This window comes from Gadus macrocephalus, chromosome 13, assembly GCF_031168955.1.
Source record: "Gadus macrocephalus chromosome 13, ASM3116895v1".
NCBI lineage: Eukaryota > Metazoa > Chordata > Actinopteri > Gadiformes > Gadidae > Gadus > Gadus macrocephalus.
The window spans coordinates 7,802,841-7,820,275 of NC_082394.1; the positions used below are offsets into that span (position 1 = coordinate 7,802,841).

At 42.9% G+C, this 17,435-nt stretch overlaps 2 protein-coding genes and 1 long non-coding RNA gene across 5 annotated transcripts in view; 1 reads left to right on the forward strand and 2 right to left on the reverse strand.

Moving 5' to 3' along the window:
- Positions 1-1,114: 1,114 nt before the first annotated feature.
- Positions 1,115-5,541, forward strand: si:ch211-161c3.5 (uncharacterized protein C3orf18 homolog). Of its 2 annotated transcripts, XM_060069726.1 has the most exons (6): positions 1,115-1,534; positions 2,468-2,941; positions 3,461-3,486; positions 3,585-3,711; positions 4,212-4,244; positions 4,853-5,541. In XM_060069726.1, the coding sequence occupies exons 2-5, from the start codon at positions 2,675-2,677 to the stop codon at positions 4,215-4,217; spliced, it is 426 nt and encodes a 141-aa protein (XP_059925709.1). In that variant the 5' UTR covers positions 1,115-1,534; positions 2,468-2,674; the 3' UTR covers positions 4,218-4,244; positions 4,853-5,541. The 2 variants fall into 2 exon arrangements, with proteins under 2 accessions (XP_059925709.1, XP_059925708.1); XM_060069725.1 differs by lacking the exon at positions 4,212-4,244 and having other exon boundaries at positions 1,120-1,534.
- Positions 5,542-5,580: 39 nt separating this feature from the next.
- LOC132470833 (uncharacterized) lies at positions 5,581-14,516 on the reverse strand. The gene is made up of 6 exons (XR_009528716.1): positions 13,741-14,516; positions 13,192-13,386; positions 12,886-12,969; positions 10,562-10,612; positions 10,390-10,428; positions 5,581-9,355 (listed from the first exon to the last, which is right to left on the reverse strand). It is a non-coding gene; the product is annotated as an uncharacterized LOC132470833 (long non-coding RNA).
- A 925-nt stretch (positions 14,517-15,441) lies between these two features.
- The window catches only part of mst1 (macrophage stimulating 1), a 58,127-nt gene continuing 56,133 nt past the window's right edge, over positions 15,442-17,435 (reverse strand). For both annotated transcript variants that reach the window (XM_060069721.1, XM_060069720.1), the window contains one exon: positions 15,442-17,435. This exon is cut by the window's right edge and continues 225 nt beyond it. The gene's annotated coding sequence lies outside the window, so the exon portion shown is untranslated.

Genomic DNA, 17,435 nt, shown 5'->3' on the forward strand with positions numbered 1-17,435 from the left:
ACATTCAATTTATGATTTGCGGGCAGGAGTCAAATTCTGTGTTTAGTTCATTTGTAGTAACCCCAGGGGGCGTGCTTGCTATTTCTAGAGGAGTTTTAATGGACAACAAAGATCGGTGCTGTTGCTTGGGCAGAGCTATAGGCTACATGTCCAGCGACTTCAGATGCGAAAATACCTCTGTGCATGTATAACAAAGCAAACAAAAAAAAGAGGGGAACAACCAGAACTAGTGTTGATTGATATAAGAGATGGAGATAAGTGAAGAAATGTCACAGTTGAGTTTTGACAACATTGTAGCTGTTGGCTTAGGCTGCTGTTCAATGGAGTGAGTGGTGGCAACCTCAGCAAGTGGGAGGGGCCACATTAAGATGATAGCAACCGACAGAGGCGCAAATCTAAAATTGTCACTTAAGGTCATTGTTCTCATTATGTCAAATTCTTCAAGTTATTATTAAGTGATCAAAGGGGCTTGGTTATATACATATTATTTTAACTTGCAGTTTCCATGTCACGTTTTATCTGAAACTACTTTAATATTTTAATCAAAGGCATAATATTATTATAGGCCTACTATTCAAACTTTAATTATATTAACACTGTATTAGGTTAAAAAAATGCAATACATCTATTCAATGCAATACATCTATTCAAAAATGTATTTTCTGTTGCTTGTATTCTTTCAGATTTTTTTGCCGTGATGACTGGAGATTCCTTTTTTGCCATGATGACTGGAGATTCCTTAAAAATGTGTCGACCTTAGAAACGGATAAAAAAAAATAACATCAAATTGTCTTATGAATAGTTGGGTTGTAATAACATCTGACTAGATCAACCAGCTATTATCTGTAACCAGCTATCTGTAATAGGTATTTTTCCTTACATTTTCTTATTTGTATGTTTCCAATAATTAACATTTTTGCCAGCACATTCACTGTTTAACAGTTGGACAAATATAGACCAAGGAATGTTTATTAAATAAAGGACTATCACTTGAGAAGTAATGTCCTGAAAGACAGCTTGAACGACATCACAGGGTTAACTTTAACAGCCCTGCCACCCGGATGCAGTTACGCACAAAGCATCTGGTGTGCAGAGCCATTAAATCCCATTTCATCCCTGCAAAGCCTGACAGGCAGCTGAGGAAGCCAACTGTATCCATCCTCTAGAAGGCATTGGACCAATGGGGCGGCACTAGGGGCGTGAGCTGGAAGCGCTCATCTGTGTTTTGCAGCATCCATGGAGCTGTCATTTGAAACACAAGAAAGGATCCCAGATCGTAGCAAAGGCACCCCAATAAACGAAGAGTGAGCCAGAGCTAGGCTTTCTGGATTAGAGGAGAAGAAAATTGTGGTGTTTTTCCAAGTAAACAGCCTATGTTGAGTGGCGTATATCTATATTTTTTCCTACTGGGAGAAAGGACAGAGAAAACCACAGGAAGAGGGGGAAGAATTCCCTCTTCAAATGAAAAAAATTCCCTCTCTTTTGCTAGCGCCCCGGTAGGCTCCTCCTCAAGCTGTTCCCATTGTGCGTAAAGGTATGTATACCTCACTAATCTGATAGGACTCACATGAAAGCAGGGTCACATCAGTAGGATTAGAAGCCCTGTAGCTCACACAAGTCTGCTATGTGTGTGGCTTTGTGTTTAGCAACACAACACAGAGAAGTGGGACCATAAAAACGATTCCCATAATGATGACTGTCTTTAGGGTTGTGTCCATGTTCTGTGCACAATCTTTTATCTGGGCTTTTAAATGGGACAGTGGGAATGAGTGGGTAAATATCCCCGGGTTCTGATTGGTTGTTTGCTCAAGTCGCACATGTTCCTCATTAAAAGTGCAGGCGGGCTGTAAGCTCAGAGGTAGGCAGGGCGGATCATGTGTCCTGTGACACTACAAAGGGCTTTGATAACAGGATATGTAGAAATTATACATGAAGAAAGATTCACTTATACAATTTACCCTACTGGAAATATTCCTTAAAGACAATACCTCTTAACAGGCACACCAATACCTATTCCATTTTGAATGGCCAATGCAGCTATTGTTTTATATTTCTACAAGTGTTGTTTCAGTGCATGTTTCAGTGGTTAGATGGCCGGGTCGTCGAGTTGAACGTTTGAAAACGGATTCACAGTTTGGATGGCTGGGTGGCATCCATTTCTTAACGTCGGTTCAGCCTTCAGCAACTGTTACCCACATCCTGCCCACAACATACCACATAACTGCTGGCATATTCAGTTTGGGGTATCAGTGGGATGAAATTAGGGGTGGGCTACAATAACAAAAACACTGTTGTGTGGGCAAATCCTCTACAAATAATTGCCACATTGTTACTTGTACAAATGGATGTTGCGCTCACATTAGTATCGGGGGCTTATGGAGATACACAGTGTTTTGTGACCCCTGCTTTGAATCGCCTACTTGACAGAGAGTATGTGACTCCAGTATGGTATCTTTTTTTTCTCCAGGGATTACTCCAATCCAAAGACCCCTCCATGCTCCAGGGACCCCCGGCAGCGCAAGGGGGGGGGGGGGGGGGGGGGGGCCTGTGTCTGCAATGACCCACACTGGAGACTGAGAGCTCCCGGAGCGTCTGCATACAGCGTTACTGAACATCGCTTTATCGTCTAACAGCGGAGGTGAGGGGGGGCGGGGGGGGGGCGGGGGGGGGGGCGATGGCTTCGGCGACCACCAAGGCGACCGCCGGTTTTCTCTCCACGCACGCCACGTCTTCCGCAAACCCGTCTGTCCTCGCGACCACGCACGACCAGGGCGACGTCACCTCCAGGACAACCTCGATGACCATGGTGTCCCTTTCGACCAATGAGACGACGGCCCTCAACGCCACGGGGCTCCCGGGGCCGCTGGTGGAGGGCGCCGGGATGGGGATGGTGCTGCTGCCCTTCGGAATCATCACTGTGATCGCGCTGGCGGTGGTCGTCGTAAGGAACCGACCCTGCTCGAGTTGAATGGGTTGTTGTCTCAGTTAGGGCTGCTCGATTATGGAAGAAATCATAACCACGATTATTTCGGTCAATATTGAAATTACGATTATTCAAATGATTATTTTTGAGTTTGAAAACATGATGCATTTATTCAGCATTTTTTGTCCGAAAAACACTTTGTAACTGAGCACCTTGAAATCGCCCCTTAAAAAAATATCTTATTTAATTGCACAGCCCTAATCTTAGTTGTGTAAGGTATCGGCTTTAAGGACACCGGGGAGATGGGGAGGATATCTGGTTATGCCCAGTCCTTCTTCTTAGTATGGCGCCTAATCCCAGTCTCCCAGGGCTGCACAGGCCCATATGATTTGGCACCCAACGAACCCTGAGCCAATTTAGTAATCACTGCAACATTTGAAGCAGAAAAAACACAAAAATGGTTGTTTAAAGTAAATCCAAAAGACCTCTCATCAAATAATTCACAGACAATTTTCTTTTTATCTGCACTGCTCTCAGATGCTGTACATTCGGAAGCGGAAGCGGTGAGTCCACCTGGCCTTGACGCCACATTCCCTGTGTATGCCTCAATGACAAGCCGAAGGGTCTGTGTTTACAGTGTCCTGTGTTCTCTGTGTGACAGGCTGGAGAAGCTGAGGCACCAGCTCATGCCCATGTATAACTTTGACCCAGCCGAGGAGCAGGACGACCTGCTGGAGCAAGAGCTACTGGACCAGGGCCGTGACGGAGGCCTGGGCCCCAACAGCAAGGTGAGGACTAACCCAGCCAGAGCCACGCACAGTGTGGGGTTACCAATACATTGGAGTGCCACACTGTGTGAATACAGAGTGCTCACAACGGATTGTATTTCTGTCTTGATGGAAACATAAGGTGTCCCTGAATAGAGGATTATTATAAAAAGTCGAAGACAGTGCTTTGAGTAAGGTTGGGCTAACTAAGATGTTTCCTTTAAAATAATGTCTCTAAGACAGTAGTTACAGGCTGTTGTATCTTCTTACAGCAATGCACACAATATTAAATGGGCTTCTGATTGCCAAGGCAAATTACAGCTGTTTTTTAGTACCCTATACTATAGTAACTTTCTTGCGTATCAATTTTGAGGTTTTACCAGTTTAACATCTGGTTATTTGTGCTTTTGTTAATCTTGGTATTTTTTTATTAAATGTTTTTATTTTTCACGTAAAAAAACTGGTATTGATATTTTTGTTTTGCTATTGTTATTGATTATTTTCATATATTTTCTTTTAAGTTTTAACTGACACAATGGTTAAAGAAAAACATGGTAAAGTATTGACTACACTGTGTGTCTTGAACCGGTTTTTGTTCATAAATCCTCCTAAACCCTATCATTACTTTAATGCCACAGCCACAAACTGCATCCATTTTAACAATCCTAACAATTTCATATATCTAGAGCTGGAACACACACACACACACACACACACACACACACACACACACACACACACACACACACACACACACACACACACACACACACACACACACACACACACACACACACACACACACACACACACACACACACACACACACACACACACACACACACTTTATCCCTTTATCTTCTTTCTTAACCTCTGTGTGTACTACTATATTTGGTTTCATTATGTTTCCTTTGTGGTCTTTCAACTCCGATCCTATTAACCCGAAGCACTAAATCCATTGTCATCACTTTTCCATTAACAACCAACTATTTTTGAATTTCCTGAACACTGACCTCTTTTTAAATATCGGCGTGTTAAAATGTTCTCCAAATCCCCCCATCATGTTCATTCTAACAGTCGATATTTAACCGCCTTATCGCTTCAGAGAAAGCGTTGTTTTAATTGTGAAATGTCCCCCTTTCACCCCCCCCTTACCCCACAGACCCTCACCACCTCCCACGGCTCCTCCCAGAGGCCCAGTCGACTGGTGTTCACAGACGTGGCCCATGCCCTGAACGCGTGAGGAGGACCGCCCAGCTCTGGCACCTCTGGCCTACTGGATGTCACGGGGCGGCCCGGCTCCTCCTAGGACCTGTCACTCAGGAGGACCTTGGTGGAAAAATAAAAGGACTGGAAGGAAAGGGATCAGACGATTGGTGCACTGTCGGTGTTTTTAAAGGGTTGTGGCTGGGAGGGGGGAGTCAAATGACTGGTACTTTCTCACTTCAACCATTCCATCCTAGTTTCAGCTTTACGTTGACTTTCGTTTGCATAAACGTCATCTCGGGGGACTGGTATTTGGGAATAAAAGGGGGGGTGTATTGCTCTTGCACTGTTAATAGTTGTTTTGGCGCACACAGACAAAGACACGCCCACCATGTCTGTTGATATTTATGTTGGTGTCATTGTTGATATATCTGCACCTTTTGATATCTGAGTGCACATTTGGCTCTGCGTGTTCATTGGTTGGGGGTGTGTTGGTTTTGCCGTTTTGTGTTAGGGTGCATTTTGTAGACTTGACATCACTTCCTTCATCGGGCACTTCCTCTTCCAATCAGTGTTTTTGATGATGTGTTGACAGACTGTTTTGAGTGCTTTGTCAAAGTGACGCAATAAACCCACTCAAACTCTTCTGTTTGTTTTTTGCTCTTAACCAACCCATGACAGAAGTAATTTGGTAACATTTTATTGTCAATATGGCTGCAGATTAAGACAAAAAAATGCAGTATAGGCTCATAAAACAGGTTGCTTCTGTAAATCGACCTGTATCAGTGGATGATGACACATGTAAAATGTGCATAATTATAAAAAGAGTCAAGCACGAAATGAAGGGATAAATTCCTATGTGAAAACATTTTGATAAAATTCTACTTTTTAATCATTGAAAAGATTACACATCTAGCGTTGTGACATTTCCAACAACACCCAGAGATACTAGCATTGTGAAGTATTTGTATTACTTTGAGCTATTACTTTGAGCTGTCCCTCAATAACAAGATTGATCACATCAAGATTAATTGTGCGTATGGTTAAAGGTGAGGTATCGTCATGATAACTAAACACTCTTCTGAGATGCTGTTAACTTGCTTTGGAAGTCTAGTGGAAAAAGCTAAATAAATCAGTCCAAAGGGACCATCAAAAAGTAGCCTACAGTAAATCTATTATTGTTTTAGTCGCAGTTCCCCGAATAGTGCTCAAGTGAAGATAATGTTAAGTAAAAGTAGATTATTCTGAAATTTGGAGTAGTTTATGGATAGTTCACACATAGGCCTATGCAAAAAAGATTTGCCACATGATGAAAAATGAAAAGTAGTTATTCAGCTTTGAATTGAATTGAATTTTTTTTTAATGGTTTCCCAAAATATTGTAGAAATTATTCTGGACTCCGTCCTAAGTGAATTACCTAGTAGGTTCCATCTTTTAAAAACGTTATTTTGCATTGTTATGAATTACAGTGTAAGGAAAACACATAATGACGTATACAATTGCTGTTGTAAGATCTCAAAGAAGTAAAATGAGTACAAATAATGATGAATCTCATTTGAAACAGACTACAAATATCTCATCAAGTGGTGTGAGAATGGCTGATTGGAGGTGAGGACAACCATGCCAGTCTCGTTTGAGGTTCGAACACAGATTTGGTACAAAACAGACCCTGAAATTGACAGTTGGATTTCAATGGGAGTCTAATATTTCACAGGTGTCTGGAAAGGACAAAAAAAAGTTGGTTAACAACCGCTTTCCAGGGATCAGGGTTAAACCTGTTGCAGGCATTTGTGTCATTTCACTGCCGTCACAATCCAGGTCGCGACCAGGTTTAACTGGACGCGACCAGGTTTAACTGGACTCAAGTATGGTGCTAGTCTACCAGTCTACCAGTACCAGTCGGATGGGGCAACTAGGCTCCGAACAACACTCCATCACCCAATCAGTGAGCCGTTTCAGAGACTTCTTTGGTAATACAATAATATTTACGCTGCCCACGTAGCACCCAATAGGCCCATATAGCCGGCTTCCTGATTCAGATTTTTTTCCTAAGAGGGCGTTGGATTTGCCAGATTTTGCCAAAACAAACAAAAGATTGAGACATGGGATTGAACCTAACACCCTGCATCGGTAGATTCCTGTGAAATGTGTAAACCATGCAAAGTGAATCTTGGAAGTTAGATGTGTCTGCACACGTTCTTGAGTTAGAGTGTGTGTGTGTGTGTGTGTGTGTGTGTGTGTGTGTGTGTGTGTGTGTGTGTGTGTGTGTGTGTGTGTGTGTGTGTGTATATATATATATATATATATATATATATATATATATATATATGTATGTGTGTGTGTGTGTGTGTGTGTGTGTGTGTGTGTGTGTGTGTGTGTTAATCTGTACTATAAGTGAGGTAGAGTGTGAGGTAAGTTGGTGTGAGTGTATCAGAGGTCTACATGAGGTCTTTGTGTCAAAGCAATTGGTGAACGTCAAATACAGATCGGAAATGCACAACAAACACATCGCAATAATCATATGGATCAGACCCTCAGACAGTCTCCTGAAAAGTTTTGTACCTGAGGTTAACATGTGTTGGTAAAGAGAAAAAAACACAACGCAAAAGTATAATCCTGAGTGCAGTAAATTAACATGTCAACATATTTGATATGAAAAGTTGCATTCCAAAAGTAAAGGACCATTTGGGAAACCAGAAATTCCTGAATGATTGATCTATGGCAAAGTAAGTAATACATACAATGAGTTAAAGGGGTAGTTCAGAATTTTGGACATAGGGCCTGGTTCCCAAGTTAGCCTTGGTGTTCTTTATCATTGGAGACAGTTTTCAACACATTTCATTCAGTCCTTCTAGTTGCAGAGTTCGCTGGTGCTAGGCTAGCGCACGGCAACGGGTAATGCTAGCCTGCTAATAAAACAGTCTAACCCACTCCACAGTACACCTGAGGTAAATCAATTATAACGCCAGACTATAGATGTAAATGTCTGTGTTGATAGCCGAATGTTAGAAATAAAACTAACCTGCCGTGCGCTAGCCTAGCACGAGAAAACTCTGCAACTAGAAGGACTGAATGAAATGTGTTGAAAACTGTCTCCAATGATAAAGAACACCAAGGCTAACTTGGGAATGAGGCCCTATGTCCAAAATTCCGAACTACCCCTTTAAGACAATGTGGATAGTACGCCTAGTGAAAATTGGATAATGCAGATATAAGCATTGAACAAATAAGTTGTCTTTTTCTTCCCAAGAATGGACACCAACATTTTTGGAATCAAACTTGTCATATGTACTTTCATAACAATTTCTTAAGCACACACAGTAAATATTGTACCAGAATGATGTCAGTGTCAAAAATACTCAATTTTGGCACAGGGGGGCTGGGACTCTTTATATACTATGTTGTCTTAAAATATTAAAAGATTAGTTAAATTATGTAAGGGCCAATCTTTCCTTTTTCATCATCCATCAGTCCATCCCTCATCCCTACGCACGCTCAAAACACTAAAAGCTGAATTCACACTTGCGTGCGTGTCCCACGTTTGCCAAGACATGATATAGATCTTTGCAGAGGTGTCTGCATTAACATTTCCCTGTCACGATAACATGTAGGGACAAGGGGGCAGCATGGCATTTACGACCAGAAATGTATATGAACCGACGAGTAAATACAGATGGGAAATGCGCGACTGAGTCGGCTCCATTGAAAATATGTTGAAAAAGTTATATATCCATGTGATAATGGGTAAAATCACTTAAATGCACTGAAAATACAACTGAAAATACAGTGATTTCATCTTGCCCGGTGCGCTATTATTAATTATCTTGTGTCTGGCTGTCGGAAACAAAACATTGCGCATGTTCCCCGGTCGAACTATCAGTGTTTCCTTGCCGCAAACCTCAGCAGAGAAGGGCGAATCCTTGCTAAATTCTGGGTGAACTGCATGTCTTCGTGTAAGCATAGGTCATCCCCGGTAAAGGGCCGTAATCTTTGTGGATCTTTGCATACACGCACGACGGAGAAGACACACACACACACACACACACACACACACACACACACACACACACACACACACACACACACACACACACACACACACACACACACACACACACACACACACACACACACACACACACACAAGCCATATCACCTCCTATGTAAAAACCAATTTTGTAAAACCACAAACAATGAATTTATGCACATCATTGACTCAACTAAAAAAAAACTAAAAGAAACTCTACGTAAATATCCCAAGATAGAGACGCCACTTTTTTGTAATTCCTCTGAAACCCCCCCCGCAGCAGATGTCAGGTCGGATTTTACCCCCATCTGTTTGAGGCCAAACCTTGAGGTAGGTGGAGGAGGAGCTGTCTATTTACTCCACTTCCTCCGCTGCTGGAACCTGAGATGGATGCGTCTCAGAGGGGCCCTCCACTGCCTGGTCTGAAGGGCCCTAGGACAGCAGGGACAAAAGACACAGACTTTGGTTCCTGAGCTTGCTCTCTATTTGGTGTGGTGTGCGTTCTGTGTGTGTGTGTGTGTGTGTGTGTGTGTGTGTGTGTGTGTCTCTCTTTCTCTCTCTCTGTTAAATCTTGGGTGGGTGTGTTTGTCACTCTCTCCCGGCTACAAATTGTGTGTCCGTTTTGCTCTCGCTTGCTCGGCTACACATTGTGTATGTTGTGTGTGTGTGTGTGTGTGTGTGTCTCTCGCTCTTTACACGTTGTGTCTCCACTCTCTCCCCATGTCGTGTCACTTTCTTTCTCTCACTCTCTCGCTCTCAGTTTCTAGCCTGTGTAAATTCCACAAGCTGTATCGTAAATCACCCCGTACCACAATGACTGTGAGCATGTTTCTGCGAATCAACAGGTGCCTGCTGGGAAACGGGGTCCCTGTTCTTAAAGATCTTAGAGCCTGTGAGGCGGAGGACGGTTATGTCAGGAAGCCGAGAGAACAGGGGACCAGAACAGGTTTCCCCTCTCCACATTGACTCACTCTTCCCTTTTTCATGTGTGCACATCTGAAAAAGCGAGTCTGCCCCAACGGTTTCGGTTCTTGAAGTGCTTTTGAGCCCGTACGAGAGGCGCTGACGGGCGAATGATAGACACACGCAAAGATCATCAAGGGAACTGGCCTCTCTGGGTGGAGATGGTTTGCGTAATGTGTGGATGCGACCGTGTGCAACAAGTGCGTTCAGAACCAAGGGCTTTCAGACACTCTGATGTTAAGGAATAGATTAATGTCACGTGTTCAGGGTTTCATTCAGAGCTCTGCATCACAGTGTGGCTTTTTCCAATATTTTGGGGAATAATATCCAATTGTGTTTTGTTTATAGGACACATAAAAGGATTGTTACGTTGAAAACATGGCAATGAATATGATGTGCATTAATTAAAGCGTAAATGGAAGGGAATTTCGGTTGAAGGTCTTGCACCTGTATTTGGAATCTAAAAACAACAGTGTATGATGATACATTACATTATATCTCACCTGCTGTTCCTCCGCTACCACTTGAACTACTTGTTGAGGCTGTGAAAAGATGGGCCATGAGTTTACTGGACATGAAGCACAACGCTGGCCTGCACGGCTGCACATTGATAAAAACATCTGGGGTCATTGCCATTCACTTCTTGTCTCTACGTGTCAAGAGATCGTCTCCTACCCATTTCCTCGGTCGCCCACGAGGCCTCTTCTCCCGCTGTGGCTCTACTTTCTGCGGCGGAGAGAGACGTGTGTGTTTAAAAGGAACTTCTGAGAAGGCTTTTTTTGTTAGATGTGTTAAACAGTTCAACGGAATTTACAAAAGGATGTACCGTGTTTTGTTTAAGACGGATACTTGATTTACAAGAAAAAATTAACATGAAAGAAAAATCATGCAGAAAAACCTGAACCACGGTTAGCTGCTGTTATGAGTTAACCTGAAACAATGGCTTTCAGAATGAGAAACAAATGAATGAGAGTGACAAATACAGAGACCTGGGGAAATGTTGGATTACAAATATGTCCTATTTAAAAACAAACTACAAAAAAATCGAAGTGCAAGCTATATGATGACAAAGTCTTTGAGGGACAATGAAATGATAATATATATAATAAAAATATAATAGAATATAATAGACAAAACATATAAGTATACATACCCACTGGTGCAACAACGATGGATTTTACAAACTGATTGCAACAAGACCTCCAAATATACATCTTATTATTTTATTAAAAGTTAAATGTACCTGTAGATTGACTGGAGATAGATAAGGAGATGGTAAGTACAATAAGGAACTTAAAGGTATGATATGGTATGATATGCAATTTCTGCCGCTAGGGGTCGCTGAACCAAAACAACAACAAAATACATAGTTTAATGAAATAGTTTAATGGTGAAGTACCGTGGGATTATGGGAGTTGTAGTCTTCACCAGCATTGCCGGTGAAAATCTATCTGGCGTGACACAGGCAGTAATCATGTTCTCGGTGACGAGTGTGTGTGTGTGTGTGTGTGTGTGTGTGTGTGTGTGTGTGTGTGTGTGTGTGTGTGTGTGTGTGTGTGTGTGTGTGTGTGTGTGTGTGTGTGTGTGTGTGTGTGTGTGTGTGTGTGTGTGTGTGTGTGTGTGTGTGAGATATCGGATATTCAACAGATATTCACGCTCTGAATTACAGCGATGTGATACGGGGAACTAAAGACTTGATCCCCGGTATGGGTGTGTCTAGAGGGGGAGACGGTCGGGACTCCTCTCCATAGAGCCATCCTTTGGTCAATATATCTACGCAACATGGCATCAAAGTACCCTTTCCTTGACCGCAGCCTAACTACAATTTCTTTCTTAAATCAGCGCGACTCACTTTTCAAAAAGGTTCCCAAAGGATTGAAATGTCTGTGTCTGAGTGTCCCCCACTCGGTTTACAATAGTTAAGTGCAGGAGAACTGAGTGGCCAATGGAGCTGGAGTTTGGGTGTAACGCACATAGACGCATGCATAGAATACAGATTAAACTGACTTTCAACGCATGTGTACATTAGTGGCACTATCGTAGACATTTGTCACACCAGGAAATCACCTACAAAACAAATACATTAGTACTCGTTGAGATTAAAACCACAAAGGAGTTTTTTGGTAGTATTTGGTATTCTATTTTTCAATGTATTGGAAACACTTTAGATCGAGGATTGCGTCGTTCTCTCGGATGGATCTTTATTTTTATTTTTATTACATAACCCGTTAAAGATCTGTGAGTAAAACACTGCGTTAGCTTAGTGGCTGGCAAAAGCGTAGCACATCTTTGTAATCACGATTGATATTGAAATATCATATAAATAAATGAGGTATCCCCTGGCGCACTGTTTCGTGTGATTCCCAGGAAATTAGGGAGTAAAGGACATATGATGCCATTGACATGCGACTAAATGTCATGGACAGTTAACGTAAATAAAACTATGTATTTCTCATGGTTCAAACATTGTTGGAAACAATTTGGACAATGTAAGTATAATACTCAACAAAACTAATAACATAGGTTAAGTCATTTTTGTATATTTAAATGCAGAAATGTTACATACTATACCTTTAATTTAATGCTGCTGTCAAACAATAGCATGACCTGAATTTCCTTATTATGTTAATCCAACAATGTGTGGAGCTTTTTTTACGTTGCTGCCATGAAAAAAAATCAAGTTCTAAAGCATACTGACAATCCTCCACTGACAACCGTGTCAGCAGCGACACAAGGCTTTGATTTACATTCAGGATTGGCCCCAGAGTTTCTCCTCTACTCTGCTCCGGTGACCATAGGCTGCACTGAACGCTACCGCTAAGGCTGGGCTCCTAGCTTGAATATACAGTATGCAGCTCATTTGAGTTACCACGTTATAACTCTTCTTCCACAACCATTGATCAAGATGAGCAACACCGATTTGAAATCAAGACGGCTTTTTTTTGATTGATGAGGTGGCTAAGGCGGTTAGTCATAGCACCCTAACCAACACGGGGTACCTTCAGTGGTGTGCGGGGGCCCTTGTCCTTGCTGCCTTTGGGTCTTCCTCTGGGGCGCTTCGGGACTGGAGGCCCCGCAGGTTCCTATGAAGGAGGGCAAACGGGAGCGGGGCCAGATTACTCAATGTGTAGTCTATGCATAGGAAAACTGCACAGAGGAAAACCCAGTGTGGCAGAGTCGTTTTACACAACTTTACGATGAGAATGTAAAGTTACTAGATTCCTCTTCATAAAAACTGTGGTAGGCTTATCGTAGAAATACACAGATCCGAGAAAAAAAAAAAAGGAGTTGAAAAGGGGTCCCACCTGCGGCAGTTTGCGAGGGCGACCCCTACCCCTGCGTGGAGGCTCGGCACATGACTGGCCGTCGCCTGGCTGGAGGGAGGGCTCTTCAGTCCCAGTGTTACTCATGGTGTCCACTAGCTGCGGGGAGTGTGGGCATCGAGGCCCCACCCAAAGGCCTCGAGGGCGGGGTAACAACTGATTACACTCCGGTGGAACCTGGGAACAGGGCACAAGGAAGGGTAAGCAAGGTTATTACAGTTTATTATTTTTAAGATCATTCTTCACATAATGCCCACCTCTGCATTTTTGGGGGTATTCAATACAGTTATTACCGATCCATCTATCAACCAATGATTTAAGGCGTCACGGAAAATCTGTGCAGTAGGCCTATACCATTTGCTGGCCAAGCGTGAGAACTGCTTATGTATACAGTATAGCCTATATATACATGTCTTGGCACAAGTCGCTGCAGGTTCATCTGTACACAGACAGGGGTTTGGCAAACGCAGGGAAACATGAGAATGCTCTGCAGTGACTAAAAGTAGCACAGATATTCACAACTCAATATACCATCCAAAACAGAGATCCAGGCTATAGCAGTCCCATCCTCTTATCCGGTCTCTGCCGGTTATCCGGCCAACTGCTTGTTTACGACGTCATAGGATGTCACGGAAAACTGTTAAGCCAAATTGATGCTCCAACATTGATGAACCATTTGTAGATCAAACATCCAAGAGCTTTCGGCTGTCTTGCTCCTAAAGAATGCGCAGAGCAGTAATTGCCGACGGCCAAGCCCGCTGCATTGAAGCAGGAAGTCCTCTGAGATGTATGCACAGTCGCCGAAAACAAGACGATCCTTAATAAACGTGTAAGGAAAGGAGTCCCACAAACGCCCCAGCAACTCTGCAACGGGACACCGTCCACTGACCTAAAGAGTCTGTAGCCAATGAAGAACGGGACTCAATGCTATTTTTCCACAAGGGCGAATTAGAAAAATATAAACTTTCTTTAAAGCGTTCGCAGCTTGTTGTGTTCAACATTATTCGGGAGTGTGTGCACTACGTTCCGACTGTCACATTCAGCACCAAAACAAGAGCCAGCCATCAAGGTACAGGCGAAACGTGCACTCACCACATCCCCAGAGCAAGCGCGTTCACTTAAATGTACTTTTATTGCACTGAGATAAATCGTCCATAATATAACCGTCTTTAATCTCGAACATATCCATTTAGGTTTAACCATAACACAAAAAATAAAGGATACAGGTGCAAAAGTTCTATATGCAACTGTTAACTCATATGGCATCCAAGTCCAGTAAGAAGTGATATAAACACAATCACATGTTAACTTACCTTTGTACAACAAGATGTGGTTTGTCGTGTTTGCACCTGGAAGTTCAAGCAGTCATCCTATGGCTTCTGGAAGTGAAGTATCGAACTTGTGGGAGACAGGCAATGTCTCTTTTCTCCCTTCTTTGATCGGGAATGTTGGTGATCTCCAGACGGGTAGTCACAAACCCCCCAGCTGAAGTATAATAGGGCTTGTAACAGAGCAGTATGCATTGCATACTTTCTCTATTAAAGCATGTTTCAAGAGGGATCGGCAAAGGAGGGGTTAAACTCGAGCCCGCCCCTCACACACATTGGACCACCCATTCAACAGCCAGTTCATAAAATACGAATATTTGCATTGACTTACATAGGCTACTGTCCCATAGTAATGTTTAACGGCCAGGGTGGAGCATACATTTTTGCTTTCGTTTTGCTTTTGTTTTTGTTATTGATGTTAGTGTACATACAAATAAATATATGAAAAAACAAGCACATGTTAGAATTCCCCCAGTTTGGATGGGGAACCTAGATATTTACCTCTGATATGGTTTTCCCCGTTAAAAAAATGTGGTTTTCTCAGCAAAACTAGTCATATCAATAAAGATAAGGACGAACTTTTTGTCACGCAATTACTAATTTATTCAACATTTTAGTCAACTTTACCAGAACCTGTATACAGCTGTAATTTTCAGTTCGAATTCACAGTCATACGTGTATTTGGTGTGCCATCTGCTTTAAATATTACTACCATAAAGGTTAGTAATTGCAATGAGATACAATCAAGATGCTATAATCTGACACTAAAAAGTAACAGACTATTTGATATCAGTCAGGACATAGCAATCGTTAAAATGCAACCATCATGCCACCGAATCTTTACATCTGAAGCAGCAAAATAAAGCTCTTGTGTTTAACTTATGTGTGAAGGGGAAGATTCAGAAGAGAGAGAGAGAGAGAGAGAGAGAGAGAGAGAGAGAGAGAGAGAGAGAGAGAGAGAGAGAGAGAGAGAGAGAGTCAACTAGAGGGAGAAGGGCGAGAGACAGAGGGAGCGAGTAGTAGAGAGTCAGAGAGAGACAGAAGGAAGGACAGAGAGAGAGAGTTCAGCGGCCTGTAGCCGGCTGTGTGTCTGAGGTTCTGTTGGACTCTGATCTTGAGGTTTATTTAAGCTGAATTCCAACGGGCTCATCAGGACCGGGGTACAGAAATCCTCCTATAGAATAGACAGGAATGTGCAGCGCGTACAGTTCTGCATAAGGCACAATGGCATGTCTTTAGAGGGGGGAGGCATCAAAAGACAGCCAGAGGAGGGATTTCTTCAGTGGCTGGGGGCAAAGAAGGTATTTCAGATCTCCATTCAACACCAGAGAGAGAGAGGGAGAGGGAGAGAGGGAGAGAGAGAGGGAGGGAGAGGGGGAGAGAGAGACTGAGACTGGGAGAGAGATTGTGAGAAAGAGGGAGATAAAGGGAGGGGGAGAGAGAGAGAGAGGGAGAGAGACTGAGACTGGGAGAGAGATTGACACGGAGAGAGATATGGAGATAGAGTGAGAGCAAGAGGGAGAGACAGGGAGAGAGACTGAGACTGGGAGAGAGATTGACACGGAGAGAGATATGGAGATAGAGTGAGAGCAAGAGGGAGAGACAGGGAGAGGCAGAGAGAGAGAGACAGAGTGAGTGAGCGAGAGGCATACTGTTTTTGCAGTGAGGGTTGAGAGAATATTTTCAGGGTACATTGGAGGTTTAAAAGACCCTCCCTTCCCTGAACTGCTATATGAATTTGACAATATGATAATTAGTCATTCTGTTCTCTGAAATATGGGGAATTAGTACAACTACCCGTATTTTTTAATGAGAGCACAACATCTTCACATTTCCTGTAAGCCCAAAGAATACAGCAGATGGAAATGAGTCTGCCTACAGTCTATAGTTGTTATAGCCTTCAAATGAAAATACATTGTGCCAAAACTTAGATATGCATAAAGGCAAATATTAATACATCCATTATTGTTGAAGTAAGTTCTGCGTTAAAGGTTGGGTATGGAATTCGCTTTTTTGGCCATTTTTGCAGAATTACTTGAAATCCTTATCATAACCCACTTACAGCCACTGAGTTAGAAGTACTGACATGAAAATGAAACAAGTCAATCATCTGTGGAACGGGCAGGGCTCGAAAAACTCCAGCCAATGATTTCCAGAGCCACCGAGTTGCATTGGACAGTAAGTACGTCAATCAAACGGTCGTACTGCACTCCCCCTCCCCCGCGCCCCGCGTGCGACCCCTTCGTGCAGTACTCGTGACCCAGAGCTCGTGACCCAGAGCAAGCTCCTGTTTGTTGTTATCCTGCGTTAGCTACTGGAACTAGTTAATCCACATTTGGACCTAGCAGTAGAAGACAATTTCCATGGCAGACAAGACGCCACCATCCCCATGTTTTTTTTTTTTAATGTTGCCATGTTGTTTAACGAAAACCGACGCTAGCCTGGCTCGCTCTCGCGCATCTGTGTTCGCGCTCGTGCATGATTGCGCGTCCAGGTACTTGGAATGGGTGGAGTCAGAGTCAGCGTTGAAGGAGAGGGGGTAGGACCATTTGAGTTGTGTATTTTCAAAATCTGCTGGCCTTTCGCAAATCCCATACCCAACCTTTAAGCCAACCATTGCAGATTTCATTGGGAATGTGTTAATATATTAAGAGCTAAAATAATGACTACCATACATTTAAATGCAGCCAGACTCCTCATTTGTGCTATCGAAAAGCTCCCTATGTGTCTAATGCTACACATTTTGCAAATATACACAAACCTTAAATGTTTCTTTTTGTAGCTTAATGCTTAGGAATAATAAAAGATACAGGTTGTTTAACACGGCATAGGAGACGAAGCAGGCAGCCGATGGACAGGTGTTCTCGGGCGTCAGCCCCATGTGTGTGTGGGTGTGTG

Excerpts from the sequence above, each read along its gene's own strand:
- si:ch211-161c3.5 (XM_060069725.1), top strand. The coding sequence starts at position 2,675 with ATGGCTTCGGCGACCACCAAGGCGACCGCCGGTTTTCTCTCCACGCAC. Across the intron at positions 2,942-3,460 it reads TCGCGCTGGCGGTGGTCGTC|ATGCTGTACATTCGGAAGCG; the intron begins GTAAGGAACCGA and ends CACTGCTCTCAG. Across the intron at positions 3,712-4,852 it reads GCCTGGGCCCCAACAGCAAG|ACCCTCACCACCTCCCACGG; the intron begins GTGAGGACTAAC and ends CTTACCCCACAG.